The 22,920-nt window shown below is 33.9% G+C and overlaps 1 protein-coding gene and 1 non-coding gene across 4 annotated transcripts; both read left to right on the top strand.

Annotated features, from left to right (window-relative positions):
- Positions 1-3,337: 3,337 nt before the first annotated feature.
- LOC131179017 (small nucleolar RNA R71) lies at positions 3,338-3,444 on the top strand. The gene has a single exon (XR_009148024.1). It is a non-coding gene; the product is annotated as a small nucleolar RNA R71 (small nucleolar RNA).
- Positions 3,445-19,559: 16,115 nt separating this feature from the next.
- LOC110666257 (histone acetyltransferase HAC1-like) lies at positions 19,560-22,162 on the top strand. Of its 3 annotated transcripts, none has more exons than XR_002497130.2 (4): positions 19,560-19,673; positions 20,127-20,226; positions 21,328-21,545; positions 21,676-22,162. XR_002497130.2 is itself a non-coding variant. In XM_021826682.2 (4 exons), the coding sequence occupies exons 1-4, from the start codon at positions 19,638-19,640 to the stop codon at positions 21,788-21,790; spliced, it is 423 nt and encodes a 140-aa protein (XP_021682374.2). In that variant the 5' UTR covers positions 19,566-19,637; the 3' UTR covers positions 21,791-22,162. The 3 variants fall into 3 exon arrangements, 2 of the variants coding, with proteins under 2 accessions (XP_021682374.2, XP_021682375.2); XM_021826682.2 differs by having other exon boundaries at positions 19,566-19,673; positions 20,127-20,180; XM_021826683.2 differs by lacking the exon at positions 20,127-20,226 and having other exon boundaries at positions 19,587-19,673.
- Positions 22,163-22,920: the final 758 nt, after the last annotated feature.

Raw genomic sequence — 22,920 nt, 5'->3', positions numbered from 1 at the left:
ACTCTCATGAGGATGGAGAGTCATCTCCACTATCATCGACCAGAACTGAGCTGTAGTCGGGACGCCTAATGTGGTGAGGAGCCAAATGAACTTCAAGGCGAAGTCACCGATGTTAAGGGGAATATTAGCAGTCTTTTCACCCAAAATCAGTTCGCCGACTATATCGGTCGAACGATTCGAGATCGACACGATCGAGGTCCTCGATCCAGGTCAGCAAATTAGTCCGGTTCTCTCACTGTCATCAAATGGAGTTATCGTAATTCTCCGATCACTGGGATCGTAAATTTTCAGTCGAGGAATCAAAAGGACAATCAGAAAAAGATCAAAAGCAACTATCATGGCCTGGATTATTGTCGGAGCGGTTAGAACAAGAAATGTGAGAAGGAAGAGGAGAAAACCAAATGCGGAGGGGTTTCCCATTGAAGGTATATATATAGGGAAAGTCTGAGCATTTATTACAAGCAGAAAACGAAGTGGATGTCTCGGGAATCGAAGGAATGAATGCTTTGACTGAATCGGACCGGATAAAGGGGAAGATCGGAGTAGGAGAGGTCGGAAGAGGGGAGCCCGGCATGAGAGATCGGAAAAGGATCATGTTAGAAAGATCGGAAGGGAAGGGAGGTCAGAAAACAAAGAGAATAAGACAACTACCGCTAAATGTCATCATAATCAGAGACGAGGTAGTTAAAGCGTTGCAGACAAAATCTCCACCGCACGCCTCAGAATCGCCAACATTACTGACAGGTGCCAGAGTATGTCATGATAGCGCTATGCATCCCAATCTCCACCGTTGATCTTACTTGTAAAGATGAACCCGGGGCCCTTGGATCAAAGAAGAAGACAACAAGACCGGCGCCTTTTATTCCCAGCCCTCGGATCGCCCCGGATAAGAAAATTTGAGCCGTCAGATTAGATGAGGAAAAGGACAAAAATTTCTGAAAAGGATCTCAGCCGTTCATTCTGATTCTCTTTAATACCCAAGCATCAGATCATGTCCTTCAAAATCCAAACCTTCCATCTCCCTCAAAATAAATCCTGACCCTTCATGGGGAGCACCCGGTCCCTATAAATACCTGCATGAAAACTGTTCAAGGGAGGACGAAGAAAAAGGTGGTGACTATAGCGGAAGGACTCTGAAACTTAATTCAGTTCGTTACTCTGCTATTTTTAAGCTTTCATAAGAAAAACTTTAAAAACCAATTTTCTGAAGTATTTTCTTGCAAAGGGATTTCTGAATACTGAAACTCTCCATTTTCAGTTCGTTCATTATCCTGTGACACTCTCACTTTCAGTTCTTTGTTATCTTTATTTCCACTCCCGTTGTCCAAGCTCAACTTCATTCAAACTCGGTTATTATTTTGACCTGACTGCATTTTAGCGAAGTATCCTTCATTTCAAGGCGAACCTTAGCCCTCAGGCTATCAGCCCGCAGTCCTATTACGTTTTGTGATTCCGTAGTTAGTTCAATAGATTCGGCTCCCTACAGGTGAGTGCTTATATCGCTGCTTTATCAAGTGCTCATTTTTATTTTACGTATTTCCTTTTTTTTTTTTTATGTTTGTAATTTTCACCAAGTTTATATTGCGTTAAAAAAATGCGAAGAAGGTTATTCTCGATTTTACTTCTTTGTTAATCAGTCCATTCTTTTTGTTAGTCTTTGTTACTTCTAAATGCAAGTGTTCTAGTCCCGAGTAGCGTATAAGTAGTTGGATAAAATGTAGATAACTGTATCTTAAGAGTTTCTTTAAAATAATAAAAGGTCTGAATAATAAGTCAGGAAAATAGTAAAGTTGAATCACTAGACTAACACAGAAGACGATTGGGTAAGACGTTATAAGGTGGAATAAAACCAAATCTTAGATAAGCAAATGGAACAGATCGGGTATCGCCTGTCAAAAGGTACTGGTAAGGCGACCACATAGGAGGTTGGTAAAATTCAGTCTGGTATCCCCTGTCTAGTCACGAGGTACCAATGAGTTAAAAGAAGCCTTATTCAGATCCCCGGCATCTTTGAATGCCAGAACCCTTAATCTTAGGCTCTTATGATGTGTAGATGTAATCAGTTTTCAAGAGGTCGGAAAAGTTCTTATCCGATTCTCAAGCCAAAAATTTTAATAAATATTCAAAGAGATCGAAAGAGAGTTCTTATCCGATTCTCAAGCTAAAAAGAGATCGGAGGAGAGTTCTTATCCTATTCTCAAGCTAAAAATCTAATAAATATTTAAAGGAGATCGGAGGAGAGTTCTTATCCGATTCTCAAGCTAAAAATTTAATAAATATTTAAAAAAGATCGGAGGAGAGTTCTTATCTGATTTTCAAGCTAAAAATTTAATAAATATTTAAAGGAGATCGGAGGAGAGTTCTTATTCGATTCTCAATCCAAAAATTCTAATAAATATTCAAAAGAGATTGGAGGAGAGTTCTTATCCGATTAACAATCCAAAATTTTAATAAATATTCAAAAGAGATCGGAGGAGAGTTCCTATCCGATTCTCAACCAAAAATTTTAATAAATAAATAATTAAAAGAGATCGGAGGAGAGTTCTTATCCGATTCTTAATCCAAAAATTTTAGCAAATATTTAAAAGAGATCGGAGGAGAGTTCTTATCCAATCTCCAATCGAAATTTTAATCTAAAAGAGATCGGAGGAGAGTTCTTATCCGATTCTCAAATCAAATGCTAACAAATATGCAAAGTGATCCCACAAACGAAAATCGTAACACAACACCAATTCACTATGGTTGTCTCATTTACTTATGTATCTGGGTAATCCGAATTTGTGAAAAATCAAATATTCCTTTTTATCAAAAGGATTAACATTTCCATTCGAACTCCTCTAACTATCGATTCTAATTTATAAAGAACGTAAGGTTAAATCTGCTCACCCTCACTGAGGGACGAGGTGGGGTGCCTAACACCTTCCCCACCCGTTTACGGACCCCGAACCTCGAATCTCTATATTTGAAGTGGTTTCATTTTAATTCGCATTCCATGAATGGTTTTCTTTAATTTCCCTCAAAATTAAAGTGGCGACTCCTCACTCTTTCCCACTTCGGTGAGGGTTCGTCCAGGCGACCGCAAAACACCTTGCGACAAGCATAACATTAAATCTGCTTACCCTTGTTGAGGGACGAGGTGGGTTGCCTAACACCTTCCCCACCCGTATGCGGACCCTGAACCTAGAATCTCTATTTTTAAAGTGGTTTTTTTTAATTTATTTTTAAATGATTTTCATTAATTTCCCTCAAAATTAAAGTGGCGACTCCTCACTTTTCTCACTTCGATGAGAATTCGTCTAGCGACCTCAAAAACCCTTGCGACAGCATCCATTTAGGGATTCCATGATGTGGACATCTCTTTTGAAGATCCTTATATCTCTCCCATGCTTCATAGAGACTCTCATCATCCCTTGGTTTGAAAGAAGTTAATTCATTTCTCAATTTTACAGTCTTGTTAGGATGAAAGTGTTGAGCCAAGAAAACTTGTGACAACTCATCCCAAGTAGTTATTGAACTCGAAGGTAATGAATGCAGCCACTCCCTAACATGATCCTTCAAAGAAAAAAGAAATAATCTCAGATGGATGGCATCATCTGATACTCTATTTATCTTCAGCATGTCACTAATATCAAGAAAATGTGCAAGGTGCACATGTGGACTCTCAGTAGGACCTCCCCCAAACTGTGATTGTTGAACCATTTGACAAAGTGAGGGCTTCAACTCAAAATTATGTGCCTCCACTCTAGGCCTTGTAATACTTGGTCTAAAATATTCAAAACTAGGAAAAGCATGATCCTTAATTGATCTGTTGTTGTTGTCTGCCATAACTTCTATCACTTATTCCTCTTGATGTTGCTCTTGCTGTCTTTGAATTTTGAGTTCAGCTTTTCTTCTTTTAGACTTTGCTCTCAAAGCTTTAGCTGTCTTTTTAATCTCAGAATCAAAAATTAAATTAATTTATGCACTTTTTGTTCTTTTCATATAAAAGATATGTACCTGAAAAATCAAAACAAGAAAATCTCAAAGTAAAATGAAAAAGAAAAGAAATTAAAATTAAAAATAAAGTGCCCAAATTAACCAAACAATCAATCTTCTAATATCAAACAAAAACAAATCCCCGGCAATGGCGCCAAAAACTTGATGCATACTCCACAAGTGTACGGGTCGTTCAAGTAGTAAAGAAAAGATATTGTCTCATAGAGATTTGTTGTTTGAGTACCAAATCATAAAAGTCATGATTATTTGTGCTATCAATAATTTGTGCCAAAAATAGAGTAAGAGATGCAGCAAATTAAATTGGGAAAATAAGGAAATTATAATGAATTAAGAAATTAAAATTCTAAGCACTACACTAATTTACTAAAATTTCAGCAAGTAATTAAAGATTTAATTAATTAATGGTAAAAATTGATTCCAGAGTTGAGATTCATGAAGTAAATTTCATTGGGATTTGGATAGGCAAAACCAAGATTAACGGAAATACAAGTTTGAAGGAAATTGATTCTGATTTCCTTTAATTTCTCTTTCAAGCAAACTAAAAAGTGTTTTAAAGGAAACTAAACCCCATTCTCATGCAATGTTTAATTACCCAAAACTATTTAAGCACTTTAATCAACTTAAAATTCCTCTTAACCCACTAATTTATTTTTAACACTAAGTGATTAAGTTCATTATCTTGATTATCTATCATAGATTTTCATCTCTCGGTCCTTCAATCTATGATTAAGAACAAAACTCAAAGGGTACCAACAATGGGTATGTAAATGAGCACACAAGATAAGAATCAAAACTTATATATACTAAAATCTGGTTAAAACTATTCCAAATCCACAAATAAAACTTAAATCATTACACCCAACTCTGAAATCTTAAGTATATACTCACTCATGCTTGTATTTACAAGTAGTAAACATGAAATAGAGCAAGAAAACATGAAAATTACACTAAAAATAAAAGAACCCAGAAGAAGAGAATCTAAATCTCTGAAAATGGAAGCTAGAAACGTCACTCTGCCGGTGTCCTTTCTCCAGAAAAATGGCGTGTTTCCTTCTTTCCTTCCTCTTTTGAATTTTCTCTCTTTCTACTTATGGTTAAAAATGAGAATATGATGCTTATATATCCCCTCCAGGTTTGCCCTAAAAAAAGTCTCTAAAGGGATAAAGACAAAAGGTGTAAAAGGTGTGAAAAAAGAAAATTTTTCCATGTCAGCAAATCTGCTAGCGCCATCCCACATGCCTCATGTTGATTTAAGTCATTTTTCACATGCCTCATGTTGATTCGGATGTGGAGCCTTTAGATTCTGCACGACCAGCTACACGAGGCATGTTGAAGTCCCTAAAACATTCGGTGTGTTTTGTTCTAAAATCTCTATTTGCTCGACCCAGTGTTGAATCTATATGCCTCATGTGGATTCCTGCTGAATGACTCTTTTCTTCACACGACCTTCAACATGGGGCATATTGAAGCCTTTGAAAATCTCGGCTGGTCTTCTTCCTTAGAAATTTTTTTTTTCATTTTTCACACTACTTTAAGCTTCCAAATCACTTTGAATTTCTTCTATATGCACCTTTTTGCCTTTAAACCTTATTAAAACCTATCAAAAATATTAAAATTCCAAAAATAAAATATAATAAAACTAAAATTAACAAATTAACTAAAATAAGCACTAAAAGCATAAAATTACTAAACTAAAAAGGGCAAAATAGATGCAAAACTACCCTAAAATACCTATATAAAATGGGTTTATCAGTGCCTATCTAGTGCAAGGCATGAGAACATAAAGGTAATTTTTAGCAATATAGTTGCTTTAGATGGGAGCGAGGGTACCACTGCTAGTAGTTATCAGTGGATAACCCCGTCAGAGTAAGTGTATAGTATTAGTGAGTTCAAGAGAGATAAGAGATTCGAAAAATCTGGTATGTGGGTCGTATTGTAGTAACTATACAATGTTGTCGATGTTTGTGTTGTAAGCTGTAGATTACAGTACCGACATGGGATTATTGTGTAGAGCTACATGCTTCCTCGTGATGCACCATGATTAGAGTATTTGCAAACAACCTTTGTTTTGGTATAGTTATGTTAAGACAGAGTTTTATTTCTGTAGAGGAGTTAGGAAAACTCCTAGTTAGGGTTTAATACCTTAGAGATAGAATATCAAAGATCGCAGATGGGTGATAACTAAAGTTAGTGACGCAGTTATCTTAACTTGAGCATAGAGTTATAGCATAAGTGGTACGAGACTAGAGGTTTTTACTATGGTTGCAGTGTAATAATAACACTTACTTAGTGGGATCATTTAGTCTCCGATATGGGGTCTTGGATAGTCTTACCATGATAAGAGACATTTGCCTAAAGCTTAGTAAGAATAATATATCCCTCATGTGTTAGTAAGATGCAAAGTACAACCTTACTACCTAGAGAATATCAGAGGCTAGGAATAAAGTTTATAGCCTATGAAATGATAATTTAAAAAGTTATGGTATGATAAGAGAGTAAATGATTTGACATGGTTTTGAGCCGGGTGACAGATGTAGTGCCCCTGTTATAGTCAGTTATGATGTAGGGTATGATCTTATGCTTTCAAGAAAGACATGAGATTATTACTAGTGATGGTGACCTAAAAAAGTGTTCCAGATAGGACTATAGAGTGTGGTAGAGAGTAGTTGGCTCAAGTATCCTGAAGAGAGTATAAGTTTCATTGTAAGGACCATACTTGATTGGATCATGATGGATGAAGAGCCAATGAATTGAATGACGGATTATGGTGTCTAGTACCATAAGTTTTGACTAATTGAGTGGATTTAAGAAATTAGAATCCCCATAGATTTCCTCCTTGAAGTATTAGAGGTAGTTATAGTTAAGCAGCGAAAGGGACAATGGCTAGAAGTCAATGAAAATAAGTCATAGAATATTAGTAGATGAAAGAAAACATGGAAATAAAAATTTGGATAATTGGCTTCAGAGGTAACAAGAGAGAAATTTGAATGGTGGTGAAAGTGCTAATCAGAGTGATCGAAACACCAATTCTGGGTAGTACAAAGGTGAAGATGACCTAGCAAAGACACTAAAAAGTACAGTTATCTAGCATAGCTGTTAGGTCAAGAAGAAGAATGGAACTAGAGAATAAAGTAATTAAGGTTCTATTTTGGGTAAGATAAAAGAGATGAATTAAAGAGCAAATCGAATAGTCAAGAATATGACAATATTAAGAAGATGAAAGTGAAATATAAAGTACATAAAGTGCCATGTTGGGCAAGGTAAATAGGATGAACTGAAAAGCAATATTAGAAAGCCCATAACTAGATTACATGAGTGAGGATAGTTATCAAGATATAGGATCCAGAAGTGTAGGATTTAGAGCAGGTCATAATTCGGGCAGTGTCAGGAGCCAAAACATGGAGTTCAGAGTTGCAGGATATGGATCAAACTTTGTCTATTCCTGTTCCCAAGATAGAGTAGGTAGCACTGGAATAAGATCCATTTAAACTTCTAACAGTGTGAGGAAAGTTAGTTGAGGGATGCAACCAGAGCAGGTAAAAGTTATAGGATGTGCAATGGTATCTTAAACTATCCTATCAGGCAAATGAGTGAATTAATAAGTGGTAAGTTAAATAAAAGTAAACCTAATAGTTCAAATAGGATGACGAATAAAAAGGATGGTGGAAAATGGCACATAGGCTTAGGTCCTGAGAAGACATGGTGAGATAGCATTTATGGGGTCTGTGATCAAGGGTTAGGTAAGTATTTTTAGTATGACTAATAGGGTCACTTTATAAGGAAACATGAATGAAAATAAGTGATAGAACGACAGTAGGAGATAGAGTTAGAAGAAATATGTATGAGTAATAGTCACAAGTCACTGAGAAGTACTAGGATAAGAGTTATGACAGTAATTATGACTAGAAACAATTCTAGAAAATTTTGTTAGTGAGAGATATCTTCTAGAATATATGTAAGGATGTAAAAGAACAAGGGTAAGCATAAAAGGTATAAATGGAGTATAAGTAAAGATAGTAAATCTTAAGATGATATGTCAGACAAATTGGTGGTACAACAAAAAGATTATTGTAGCTGATATCTTATAAGAAAAGATGATGAAATTTCAAGAAAAAGACCAAGAGACATGGGTTGAACATTATGCTACAGACAATAGTGTGCTGATTTCTCCTTCTCTTCAAGTTTAGTTCGTGCTTTTGGCTCAAGAAGACTACATAAGCAATGGAAATTGTGTTGAGGTAACCCAGTATTTAAGAAGTTGGTAGGCACTAGTTCGTACACATTCTCTTTAAAAGGAAATGACGATAAGTGTGTACCTAAAGTTAAGTATGAAAAGACGATCAGAGAGGTGACAGGAGTTAAATCGAGCTAGTTACTAGGGCTTACAACCCTTCTGAACTATAAGTTGGAGGAAGTACTATTTACCAATGAGTTACAATGAATGAAATTATTATTGATGGGAAAATTTGAGGTTGAAGTTTGGGGAGCTGTAGGCAGTATATGTAGTTATATTAAAGAGAATGGGCATATGAAGTATCTTGTCTGGAATTATGGCATAGCACACATTTCCCACAGTCATGTTAGTTCAGGTAAAACTTATAGTTTCAAGGGCTCCTATCTAATTATGACGAGCAATTTCCTATAAAGGGTAGTAGGGAATGATAATGTTCTAATGGTTAAGTTGGGAAAGGAGACATAAAAAGAATTTTCTAGGGTCAATTACAAGTGTTACATAATGTGAAAGATGTGTTGGTAGGAGCCAATCGTAAGGTTAGAATTCTAGAAATAATGGAACTGGTAATCAAGATAGGACTAAGAAATAAAAAGAAGGTTAAATTCGATGATGGAATGGACATCCTTGAAGGAAAAGGTATAAGGGTGAGAGAGAACAAAAGTTAAAAAATAAGTACAGTAGGTTAGAAAGATGTTAACAGTAGCAAAACAGAAAAAGGAAGTGGATAAGATTCAAAAGACAGGAGAAAAGCTCGGTAGAGTTGGTTACAATGATGAGAATGAAAAGAATAAGTATGCTAGGGACACACTAAGGCATGTTTAAAACAAGTTATGGTGAGATGATAGTTTCAAGGAGTAGTGAAATCATGATTTAAGTGTTAATGTGTCAGGAAGTACGTCACATAATAAGAAGTTTTAGGAAGAAGTCAAGATATTTCAATTCTAGAGGAGGAGTGGGAAATGATAAAGTTGCATGAACTGGGTTATCAGGGAATACAAACACTTTTGTCATGTAAGAGAAAAGACCAAGTTCACTTTCCAATGTTGATAGATAGTGTAGGGTACACTTGGAACTTGGATGGAGCTCTATAGGACTAGATGCATAAGATGGACAGGAGTTGGTCTAAGGACCTTACTAATGACACAAGGTAGATTAGAAATTCGAAGTGTCCTGAGAGTGAAAAGATTCACAGGTGTTAACCATTGAGGTCGTGGGACAAGTAAAGATGTTGAATAAGATGCCTATGATAGGTTCTACAGGAAAGCATCTTATAGGATACTATAGGATAAGGAACATAAGTCATGTCTTTAGGAAGTAGAGATTGTTGAAACAGAGGTATGAGGACTGAAGTCACTAAGAGATACGTTAGGGCACAATGAAGGAGAGGTAAGCACCAAAGCTGATGGAAGTTATGAGATTTCAAGTCAAGCACAGTGGAGGTATAGTGAGCACTGAAGATGTCAGAAAAATATTAAGGAGTGGTTTGAGGTATGAGTTTCGCTATGAAATGATGATGATAGCTAGGATACTACAGCAAGTAAAAGAGCTATGGGGATCCTAGGTGAAAGAATGTAGAGTTTGCAGTGGATGATTATGTATTCTTAAAGGTCTTCCCAATGAAAGGAGTCCTGAGGTTTGGGAAGGAAGGCAAGCTGCCACCTAGATGCATAGGACCTTTTGAGGTCATTGATAGAGTTAGAACAGTTGCCGATCAGTTAGAGTTACCACCAAGCCTTTCTCATGTCCACCTAGTATTCCACATCTCCATGCTAAGGAAGTATGTTCCTGACCCTTCACATGTGCTACAACCAGATGTAGTAGAGTTGAATGAGAAATTGACTTTCAAGGAGCAGCCTGTAACCATAGTGGACTATCAGATGAGGTAATTAAGGTCAAAGCAGATTCCTATGGTTAAGATTTTATAGAGGAGCCAGTCAGTGGAATAATGCACCTAGGAGTCAAAGTGGAATATAGGTAGCAAATACCTCTACTTTTTCAATATGTAATCTTGTAATTTTATTCTGCCTTGTATAAAATTCGAAGATGAATTTTTATAAGGGGGGAAGAATGTAACATCTCTAATTTTCAAATAATTATTTTATATGTAAATATTTTATTCCAAACCTGGCATTATGGGTTTCGCGTAGGTATTTTCGTTTCGTAAAAATTCGATTGTTACTCGAATCTGTAATTTCGGGCTGAGCAGATAAGCTGCTGGAACCATTTCGGAACCGAGTCAAAGTTATAGGCTACCCCACCATTTGCAGATGCTCCGGACGCGTTTCAAGCATTAGAATTGGCATAGGTAAACCCAAACCCAAAGTTTCTTCAGTTATTTAGTACCGAGTTTAGAATAAAAATCTATAAAATATTCGAGGGTTATTAAAAAATTATAATTCCTTTTGCAATAGCTTTATAATATTGCTGAGGACCGTGGGGCAAAGTTTTAGAATTTTTAGAGTTTATTTGAGTGACTTTTGCAGAATGTCCCTTTTAGGGGCTAAAATATACTTTTTTAAGTTTGTGACTATTGCCTGGTTTAGAGGGCCAGGAGGGGCCATATGATGTTGATGAGATATGGGTTGAGATGTGTGATTTTAGAAGTATTATTTGAACCATTTTGTAGGTTGAGTAGGTCCTAGGTATAGGAGAAACTCTGCCTAATTTTTGATATAAATTAGGCTGTTTGTTGTCTCTTTGGAGTCTTATCATGAATTAGTATTAATAAATTTATAATATAATTATTTAGGTGATCGAGGTTAGTTATTTTCCTTTATCCAGCAGCCATAATAACCCACAATATACTGTGAGTAGATATTGATTTTATTTATAATTTCAATATTAATATTTATTCAATGCATGCTCATGCATTACTTATACATATATGTATGTATTTAAATATTAGGCACACATTTTATTGCATTTGTGCTTGTTGACATTGCTGTTGTTGTTATTTTATGGTGATCTGGAGTTGTGTGTGTGAGTGGATGTGTATGTGGATATGGGTAGGACGGGTAGACGCGGCTGGAGCTTGACTCGTTGGAACCCGATCCTTATTATGGATAAGTAGGGGTAGGTACGGCTTTGAGTTGATCTCGTTGGCCCTCGAATTTAGATATTAGGAGAAAGTCCAACTTTGAGTTAATCTCATTGGCAAATATTGGAACTAAGTAAGCTGAGTAGGGGGATCAGCTCCCAATATATGTATGTGTGAGTACTCCAGATTGTCTTGGGTGTGATATGACTTGTTTTGCGTGGTTTGTATTAAGATGATGCATTTCATTTCTAAGGACGCATTACAATTAGATAGTTATAGAAATTGTATATAAAATCAATATCTTACTCTATGAGTCGAACGCTCACTCCTGTTCACCCTATTTTTCCAAGCTATAGGAAGAGTTCTTTTTTAAAGTAACCTACTTTTTTCCTCATAGATTTAACATCAGTTATTTATTTGTTTTATTATTTTCTAAATTTAAAATCTAGAACTCCGCATGTGTTAGCAGTATTATGGATCTTGCTAGAGACAGTGTCAAATTGAGTTATTGGTTTTTATTGAACGAAAATTTTTATGATATATAAATAATTTGTAAATGGTGGTAATAGGGTTAAGCTGGGCTCCCTTTGCTTTAGTAGCTGATATTCATTGGGTTGGGTTGACCCGAATTAAAATAAAATATTTTATATTTATTTTATTTACATGTTGGATCTCAGTTTTTGGGCCTTGATTATGGATTTGAGAACAATAAGGCTTACTACCGGCTTCGGGGGTTTTATGCCGGCCCAGGTCCTAGTGCCGGTCTGACCCATGGGATATGGTTGCAATATACCCAAAGCCTTATAAAGGACACATCCCCCTATTCCAAATCAATACAGAATGTTAACAAGCTCCCTCACACTCAGTATTTCAGTGTTAAATACTTGTGAGACGCGCAACATCAATTGGAAAACTTTGATAGCATCTTAAGAAAATTAACTAGGTTTAAATCACCACTAAAATTAGATCGAGAGGGAAGAGGAGCCTATTGGGATTATATCCCCCATTGGGACAGTATGAAAATAAAAAAGTAGATATAAGTGATTAGATTGTAACATGACTTAATTAGTCATTTTGGGCTCATATTGGTTAAAAATACAAATTAATTGTAAAGCAACAAAATATCGCTGCACTTGAGAAATTATAGAGTTAAAATTAAAAAGAATTCTTATTTAAATTCAATCTACCATACATCATCTATAAACTAACTAATAGAATCCTTACTTGCTATTAGAATTTAAGAATAATTAATAATAAATTACATATTTATTTATAAATATATAATTCACATTATTCATAATTTAAAGTTTTTAAAAACAAATCGCATGTTTTTTTTATCGAAAATATATGCACACACGAATTAATAATAAAAATAGACTTTCATAATTATATTAACTTGAAATGATATTATTGATTAGTTTATGAAAAAGTTTAACTAAAAATTTCTCTCGAACTAATCTTATAGATCTAAACGAGTCAAATTTAAATCATTGAGTTGATCTTAATTTTATGAATTATTCAACAATTTAGATATTTTCATATTATGTGTAAATTAAATGTATTACACGTCCTTTTGAAATTAACGGTTAGGTTGATATAACAGGTCGAGATTTATCACATTTAGTTGACTAAAATCCCATCAAAAGTGCAAGCCAATCGAGTAAAAAATGTTAAAATTGGAAGATAATAATTTTGAAATTAAAATATTTTAATATTATGTTTGGATTCATGTATTCCATCTAAAATTTAGATTTTAAATATCATATTTGAAATTTATAATTTAAAATTTTAAAATTTTAAAATATCTTATTTAGGTAATAAAAAAATTTTAAATTTTAAATTTAAAATAAAGTTAAATATTTGTATTTTAATGCTATATTTGGATTGAGTGATTTGATTTCTGAATCACATTGGATTGAATTTGGTCCAAATACTACGTATTTATACTAGTTTAAAAATTAAATATTTAAAATAACTACTTTTATCTTGTCATTTCAAATATATTTCACTATAATCTAATGTAAAATTCTATATAATATTATAATTATTGAAATTCTATTCCATTAACTAAATACAAGATTTTTAAATTTATGAATTTAAAATTTTAAATCAAACATTTAAAATTCAAATTTCAAATTTAAATACTAGAATTCAAATGTAACTTAAGTTGACTTTGAATTTTAAATAACAAAGATAATGTTGTAATTTGAAATCTTTATTTTTTAAAATCTCTATATTTACTTTGGATTTATCAAAATTCAAGTTCATAAACAAATAGATATTGGGCTTTTGATCAAAGAGAAAATTCAGCATAAAATTCAAGGGTGGAAGGAGAAACTGCTATCTCAAGGGGGAAAAGAAATTCTAATTAAAGCTGTGACGACGGCCATTCCAGTTTATGCAATGGCTTGTTTCAAATTGCCTTCTTCTTTTTGCCGAAATATAAATAGTATCGTTGCAAGATTTTGGTGGGGTCAATTGAAAGAGGAAAAGATAATTCATTGGGTAGCTTGGAGGAAGATGTGTGATCCGAAAACACAAGGAGGATTGGGTTTTAGAGACTTGGAGGATTTCAACCAAGCTCTCTTAGCAAAACAAGGATGGAGAATGTTGACAAATCCCTCTTGTCTTTTGGCTAGATTACTCAAAGCAAAATATTTCTCTCACTCTTCATTCATGAATGCAAGGAGGGGGATGTCACACCTTACCCCTTTGTAAGGCATAACATGATCCCGTAGTATACCTAATGAATTACCGACTCCATCTACCGATAATCCATTAAATACACTATAAGAGATTTTAAAACAATTTTCTTACTTTTTAAAAGTGATGAGCATTTCTAGCAAGCATTAAAAATATTTAATTGACGCTTAAAAGTTATGTAAAATTTTTATCCATTTTTATTTTTTTGTAAATTTTAGAAAAATTTCGACAGAGTGCCGGTAGTATTTGAGAAAAACCAAAAATTTTACCTGTAGAAAACACTTCCAATATAATACTTCATCAACTCACAACCACCATTATAACTCAAATCAGCACAATTTCCTCCAAACTCCACAATTCAATTAATATTTCACAACTCAAAATTTCAATTCAATTATTTCCAAAAATAGTAATAATTAATTTCATACACATTGCATTAAAGAAAAATTAACTTACATTTATCAGTTCAAAAATTATAGCAAAAAATCCAAAATAATATTATTACAAAATCTGTACAACTGCTTATGACCAATTTACAAATGTACACATAATCAATTACATCAAAATAAACATGTACAATCAGGGTATAAAATTATACCCGACAAAAGGTCCAGAAGTAGCTCTGAAATCCTCAGCAGCTCACTCAGCTGCTCTACTAGTCTCTCTATCTGCGACAGCAATAAACAGTCATCGCTGAGAACTATGACTCAGTGGTGCATAACATACTAAAATAAAATTTTATGCATAAATCAAATCATATTTATTCAAATATGTTACTGAAAATGAAAACAAATACAAAACACAATTTATAATTTTAGTCAAAATAGTCTCATTTCGGAAGTCCCAAAATAGATTTCATAAAAACACACAGTTATATCATGCCATCAGTACAATATTCATCTCAATAGCCGAGGGCTTATGAGGAATCTCAAGGCTAGCTAGTTCAAACTATGGGTACCCATTCAATTTCTTCATCTACTAGCACACACCTCAACACTTTAGCCAGAGAGGGAATTCAAAATTCAAAACTAATTCCTCCCACTAGGCATGCTAGTGAGGCATTCAGATATATGGTCATGACACTGTGGTTTCAAAACTATCTTAACATTTTACTAAACATTTATTGACGATCCAAACACATACAATTAAATTTCCAACAATTTAAATCAAAAGCATAATATTCATTTCATTCACAAATTTGCAATAAAAATAAATCACAATTTATTCATCAAAACAAATTATCAAGAGAATTTACAGAAAAATTTTATGTTGTGCACAAACCTTGTACGAGTCGCCTCTAGGCCTTGACTCGATATCTCGGATTCTTTCCCGGTATTATTTTTAACTGAAACACATAATTTTACAGTGTTTCAGTAGCATAACATATAATAAATTCAATAATAAATTCACAATTACTTATGTTTAGCTCTAATATGCTTAATTTAACGTTCTTTGAATTTTGCATTTCAGGCTTACTATTCACGATACTATTCAAGTTAAATTGTTGACTTTCTTATGCTTAATAGGTATAGGAATTTCAATTTCACTCACATACCACATTTTGGTTGCTTAATTAGTTGATTTTGGTTGCCCCTTCAATTTTTAGGTTTCCTAGGCACAATTTCAAATTTTCAGTTTTGAAGTTTTGTTTTGCACTGTTCCATTGGCCTGGTTACTGTAAGAATTTGGCTAAGTGTCCTTTATCAAAGTTGTTCCTTATTGTCTTATCTTTAATTCCCTTTTTGAATCACTCCATTTGGAGTTTCGTAGCCCAAGATATGGCCATTTGAACATGGTTGGCTGGATTGGTTTAACCCAGATTTTCTGGGCACCTAATTGGTTCTGGCAGTTTTGGATCTCTAATTTTGGGTGGCAAAATGACTTAGTTATGGGCAGAATTTGGGTTGGTGTTCTTCATGAAAGTTGTAGTGCTAAGTCATACCTTTCTAATTCCACAAAAATAAGGTCATTTGTACCTGTATAGCCCAAGTTATGGCCACACTGTTCATTTAGTCATTTTGGTACAGTGGCAGTGCACTCCACTCGGGTTTGACCTAATTGTTCACTATGTTAATGTGATTTTCTGGGCATGGTTCCTAAATAAAAAATGGGCCATTATGTGTCTATTTTCATTCGCAATTGGCCTCACACCAATTGGATTGGTAAATTTTCAGTTTTAGTCCCTGAAAGAGACCTAGGTCAAGCTACCATAATAGTGTCCCTAACCAATCCAAATTGTAATTTCATTCTATCAATTCATACACATAACAAATGGTCCCAATTGGCCATTTCTAACCTCAATTAGCGTCAATTGCACCAATTGGCCATTTCTCCAAATTTTTCAAGAGGCTTAAGAACCCTAATTACACAATTGTACAATCTAATACAATTAAAGTTTATAATCAACTTCTATACACGCAACTCAACTTAGCTAACACTTCAATTCCATTAAAATAATGAAATTTCAATACCCCTTAAATGCTGGCTGAATTTCCTATCTACTCTCCCATAATTGTTTTTGTTTATATTTTCTCTAATTTCTAAGTGTATGTAACCACAAACTTAAACACTAACCTCAAACTTTGATGTTTCCTTCTTCAATTTCCTCTCTTTTCTTCCTTTCTTTCTTGATAAATCTCCTTCTCAAGTGAGGATAGTAAGGTTTTATGAAGTAATTGTGGGAGAAATTAGGTTTAAGTGAGGAAACAAAAGCTTGAAGCAAGCTTTAATGGAGGTTTGGCAATGGAGGTGGCAAAGGGGAGGGGCAGCAGAAACTCAAGGAAAAAGAAGAAGTGAAATTCTTTTTAATTTTTTATGTATTTTAGGTGTAATTTTATGTAATTGACTTGGTCAAAAATTCTCATAAACAAAAAAATGAATTATGATGTCATGGTGAGGTAAGGTGATGATATAATAAAGGAAATTTTCTTACTTTTTCTTTTTCTTTAATTTTTCAATAGTTCTTTAATTTAATTCTCGACTCTGAAATTTTCATTTCTCCTATTTTATTGGATAGTTAAGTTAGGAGTCACCTCTAGGGGTGAATTGACCAAATTGTCCCTCGTCGGTCTGATCCGGTTTGTTAGTTATTTAATATTTCTTTCGGATCCCTGACCTAATTATTTGACTTGCTTAACAACTCTTTTCTATGATTTTCTCTTTTCCACTATGTTCGCAGTAGTCCTTAGGACCGCGGCGTTACATTTTTTGGTTTTAAATTTGGATTAAGACTGACCTGACAGTCATTTTCCGGGAAGGTCACCCATCGCTGTGAATCCCGGCTCATTTAACCTTTTATGTTTTGTTTTTCTTATTTATACTTAACTATCTAGTAATCACTAATTATTTGCATTCAGGGCTTATCTAGGTGTCTTAGATGTAGTTCTAATTACCTTAATTATGCGGACCGATACCGGTTACCGGAATAGTAAAATATACCAGGCTATGCAAATAGGGGTGTTACAGGGGAACTCCCCTTCATGGGGGTGGCAAAGCTTGTTATGGGGCTGGCAAGTATTGAAGAAAGGAGTTCGTTGGTAGGTTGACAGTGGGAATTCTATTTTGTGCAAAGAAGATTTGTGGATTCCTAAGTCTTTTCCAAATCCTCCTCAAGTGAAGCTTAATCATAACCAGACAGTTTTTTGGGTATCACAATTGATAGAGGAGTCCACTAATTCTTGGGATATTGTGGCCCTTAATCAAAACTTCAGTGAAGAGGAGGTTCAAAATATTCTGTCAATTCCTGTAAGATAGTTTAGGGAGAATGATAAGATTGTATGGCATTATGACAAGAGAGGGAATTATAAAGTGAACTCTGGATATCAAATTGCTAGACAGCTTCATGGGAGGAATCTTAATTTTGCTAATGTCGGTCCAGGACCAAATTCTCAACAACAGAATTCTTTGTTTTGGAGGAGCATATGGAAAATTCAGATTCCTACTAAAATAGCTCTTTTCATTTGGAAGTTCCTTAAGGAAAGGCTCCCAACAGGGGGAATTTTACATAAGAGGCTTCCTTTTATTCCAGTTGAATGTCCTTTCTACGGTGAAAGGGAAACAATGAAGCATCTTTTTTTCCAGTGCCCAAGAGTGGTGTAAATATGGTTTCACTCTCCTTTCAATTTGCGATCAACTCTGATTAATGGGGTTTCTATGATTGATTGTTGGTCGAAAATTACTGCTAGATTATCTCAACTCCAAGCTGTTCAAGATTATCTTCCTCTGCTAGCCTTCTTGTTGTGGCAATTATGGAAATCCAGAAACAAGCTTATATTTGAGAAGCAATATATGCAATTCTCAACAACAGAATTCTTTGTTGAGACCAAATTCTCAACAACAGAATTCTTTGTTTTGGAGGAGCATATGGAAAATTCAGATTCCTACTAAAATAGCTCTTTTCATTTGGAAGTTCCTTAAGGAAAGGCTCCCAACAGGGGGAATTTTACATAAGAGGCTTCCTTTTATTCCAGTTGAATGTCCTTTCTACGGTGAAAGGGAAACAATGAAGCATCTTTTTTTCCAGTGCCCAAGAGTGGTGTAAATATGGTTTCACTCTCCTTTCAATTTGCGATCAACTCTGATTAATGGGGTTTCTATGATTGATTGTTGGTCGAAAATTACTGCTAGATTATCTCAACTCCAAGCTGTTCAAGATTATCTTCCTCTGCTAGCCTTCTTGTTGTGGCAATTATGGAAATCCAGAAACAAGCTTATATTTGAGAAGCAATATATGCAATTCCAAGAGGTGGTTTCAGCTGCTGTCCATTCTTTTGAAGAGTTCCATTGCACTCATCTTTCTCCAGGAACATCTTTCTTCCAACCATCTCAGCTTTCCCTATCATGGTCCCCCCCTGCAGTTGGATGTTTTAAGATTAATTTTGATGCAGCTTTGGCAAAGCAAAGATGCAAAGGAGCTATTGCAGCAGTACTTCGAGATTCTACTGGTCAACCTTTAGGGTGGTCATGCAAGAAAGTACTTAACCAAATGAACCACCATATACTGGAAGCTTTAGCATGTAAACAGGCAGTTAAGTTGAAGCTTTATGGTGATGGTGATTTTTTCTAGATTACTTTTTTTTCAATAGCATTTAAATAATTCATTTTAAAAAAAACTTTTAATCATAAAATTTTAATGTTAAATAGGCATTAAAAATTTAATTGAAGTATTTTATTATATAATAAAATAAATAAAAACTAAAGAATGAAAATGAGTTTTGAAAGTGTATAAAATAGAGAAAGAAGGAAGAAGAATGAAAGAAGATATCATGTTATATTATGAATGGAGTAAATTAATATTTAATCAAAATAAATTTATAAATTTTTATTTATTTTATATTTTTTTCTTTTCATATAAAAATTAAAATATTGATAAATTATATTAATAAATATTATTTTAAAATTTATTATTATATTATATATTTTTTTAAATTGTTACAAATTAATATTAATTAGTAATGAATAAAATATATAACTAATAATGTTAGTGATAAATAATTATAATAATAAAGATAAGAAAGAGAAAAAAATGTAAAAAAAAAATATATTTTTTTAATTTGAAAAGTTGTTATTGGATAAAGAAAACAAAACTAATTTTATTTTAACCTACCGAAACAAAACACCCCTTTTGATCCATCCCATTTTCTACTTACAAGAAATCAAGAGAAGAAGATGGGAGAGGAAAGTGATTTGGGCGAATACGAACAGGTAAATATCCTCTGCCTCTTTTACTTTTATCTCCATTCCTTTGTCCTCCTCATGATGTTCATTGGTATTCAAAGAATACAGGAAATTATGGTATTTAAAGAATGGATATTTAAAGAATCACCTTTGTGATACAACATTGAAATATAGGAAAGAAGGCAACTGTTAAAACTACCCCCATATTCAAATTTATGCAGATAATATTGAATTTAGAAACAGGTGAAAGTTAATAAGAGATTTGTCGCATTATCAGAGCCTCTTGAATCATATATGCTCTTAAAGTACTCTTATGATGCGAAAGATAATTATATGGAAGAAAACTCTTCTTTATATGGAAGACCCGAGTAAATTACAGTAACATGCTGGAAACTCAAGGAATATAGGGTAGAAGGTAGAATTAGATTGCCAATTAATTTTACAATCTCTTGTTACTAAGAATGAAAATTTTGTTTGCAGATGTTTCTGTTAGAAGCCGTAGATCTGATGCCCAATCAAGAAATGAGAAGAATGGTATATCTATTAGACATTCAAGCAACTATTTTAGCTGTTTTTTTGGGTATGTCTGCATGCATATTCATTTTCAATTGATTGTTTAATAAATTTTATAAACTCCTTTTATATATTTTAAATTTTGAGAATCGTAATTTGAGTGAGAAATCAACTTCTAGTTTATGATTGCAAAGTGATTATTTTATTTCCAACACATTGGATAAATTTTGCTAGATATGTTGAATGAGAGCATTGTAGAAATTTGTTCACAGGTTTCTTAAGATGGATTTTAAGAGGAAACTATGTTCAATATCCGGTAATGTCAAAACACTTAAAGTTAAATAAATATAGGTCTAATTAAAAGAAAAAATAAATTACCAATCTGTACCTTGGATTTAGTTTCTATTCAAGAGATTTTATATTAGTTTTCTTTATTAATGCAATTGTTCATTATTTGCACTTAATACTTTTGGATATCAATCTTTGTGGTATTTGATTGATTTCAATTCATAATTAGTACTAAGAAGGAAAATTGTGAAATTGTGAATAATAATAAATATCATAGGAATAATAACTGGAGCGAGAGTACAAGGTTTGACCTGTAGAATTTTGGGAATAATCATATACCTTAATGCATTTATAGGGATTTATTTTACTATTGGATGATAGATTATAGATTTCAGTTATCACGAACTATGAATTTCAGTATTCTAACAAATGCTTGTTCTTGCAAATGCTACAAATGTAAGTGCTAAGAGGTGTACCCACTGTTTTTAAAGTATTAGATTAATTAATTTGGGTCAGTCACAGGTTGAATAAGTTACTAGGTGGCTGTACCTAATTAAACCAAGGAAGTTATGACTTTACATGAATTTTACTTATGATGTGTTTATAAGTTTCTCTTTTGGATCAAGTCTAAGTATTTTTATGCTGGCAGTAAGGTTTTAATTTAATTCTTTCTTGTTTTAGTTTGCAGTAAATGGCTCGATTTAATAGATGTGTATGGAGATCATTTAATAAGACAAGTGATAGTGGGATTTTGTTATTGAATTGTTGCCCTGTTGTAGTATATGTGAATTGTCTGTGTATCATGTATAGGAATTTTCTCTGCTGCAGTACTTTGTTTATTGCTCTTAGGCCTAATCAAACAGCATAAATGAAATTGCAGCTTAGGGACATGGTTGATCTTCTCGTGCATGCATCACAATGCTGTTCTCCACATTGCCAATATCCAAACTGTCGGAAGGTGAATTGGCTTTTCCGGCATGGGAATGAATGCAAGAGAGGTCATTTTGGAGTTTGTGTTCTGTGCAAGAAAATGTGGTATCTCTTGCAACTTCATGCTCCATCATGCAAAGAACCTGAATGCCACATATCACGATGCAGGTTTATGATTCAACCTTACATACATATTAAATCAATAAATTGTTGTTTTAAACCACAGTACATCCTGACCCCCTGATTTTTTAGAATTGTTTTTATAAATTATTGACATAAACTTGTATGTTTCATCCAGAGATCTAAAAGAACATTCAAGAAGGCTGCAGCAGGAGACTGATGCACGGCATAGGGCTTCTGTGGAGGGGATTCTAAGACAGACAGCTGCAGACATTGCCGGTAACTCTGGGTAACCATTTTGTACATATTGATATGGTTGTTTTGGAGGTAAGGCTTCCAGATAGAGAGCAGGAGGTTCCATTAGGGACTGCTTGAAATTATAAGCAGTGTGGGAGAAGTGGCATGCATAGGTGTGCAGAAGGGATAGGCATGGCCATCATTCTAGAAATTCTATTTTATGATTTTTGGAATTGGATATCAAAGACATGATCTTGGTTCCCAGCATCTCAAAGGACTTTCGTAGTCTTGTCAATATCTACCGTCACCTTATGTTCTGATGGCAAAAAATCCATCAAATAATCTCCTTTAGGTTTACTATAATCTTCTTTCGGTTTCCATTTACTGTATATATATATTTTTGATAGCATAGAATGCATTCCAAATAATGAGTTAAGGGGCATCCCTAGTAGGTTGGCACAATCCTCCTGAGGTCTGTCACAAATTTTTTGGAATCGATACATTGAGCACCTCATCTGTCAAGGCTGATGCAGACATGGTGCAACTAAATTTATTAAAATGCTGCTACTAATATTTCTGTGACCTATTCTCAGACTACAGAAGTGGATGAGCCCAAAAAAGGGTTGACACGTTCTTCAAGAATCTCCTTCATGGTTCCCAAATTTAATCTCTTGTTCCCCCTCTAGCATATCCAATCTTGCCTTTGACATCTGAAGAACATTTCGTCCTTCCTTAGTGCTGCATAGGCTCTGCCCTGTCTCTAGCATCTGCTACTGTCCTGTTCCAATGCTCAGTGGATGGAAGTACCCAACCTCCCCCGCTTGCCTGTGCATTCTGCCCGCCTCTACTAGCCCCCGTATTCTCCTTTTTATCAAAGTAAAAGCGTTTTATGCTATTATAAAGTGTTGAGACTACCATTTTCTTTTTAAAAAATTGATAAAAATTTCTCACTTTTATAATGATAAATTTGACTTCTGCTTAAAAGAATTATTTTTTTTTAATTAACTCAACTTTGTTACTAGAAAAAAAAAAAAGAAATTAACGGGAATTTTTTATAAAATTATATAATATAAAATATGTGATACTCATTTATTTAATAGATAAATTAAATTATATATTTTATATTTGGTAGTTGTATCCGAAATTTGGCAACCGAAAGGTTGGGTGGAAGAAATCTTCAACCCCA

The sequence above is a fragment of the Hevea brasiliensis genome, chromosome 3 (assembly GCF_030052815.1).
Source record: "Hevea brasiliensis isolate MT/VB/25A 57/8 chromosome 3, ASM3005281v1, whole genome shotgun sequence".
Taxonomy (NCBI): Eukaryota; Viridiplantae; Streptophyta; class Magnoliopsida; order Malpighiales; family Euphorbiaceae; genus Hevea; species Hevea brasiliensis.
The sequence above is the reverse complement of the archived record's forward strand: the minus strand, read 5'-3'. Positions and strand labels throughout refer to the sequence as shown.

Excerpts from the sequence above, each read along its gene's own strand:
- LOC110666257 (XM_021826682.2), top strand. The coding sequence starts at position 19,638 with ATGGGAGAGGAAAGTGATTTGGGCGAATACGAACAG. Across the intron at positions 20,181-21,327 it reads ATCAAGAAATGAGAAGAATG|CTTAGGGACATGGTTGATCT; the intron begins GTATATCTATTA and ends ATGAAATTGCAG. Across the intron at positions 21,546-21,675 it reads TGCCACATATCACGATGCAG|AGATCTAAAAGAACATTCAA; the intron begins GTTTATGATTCA and ends TGTTTCATCCAG.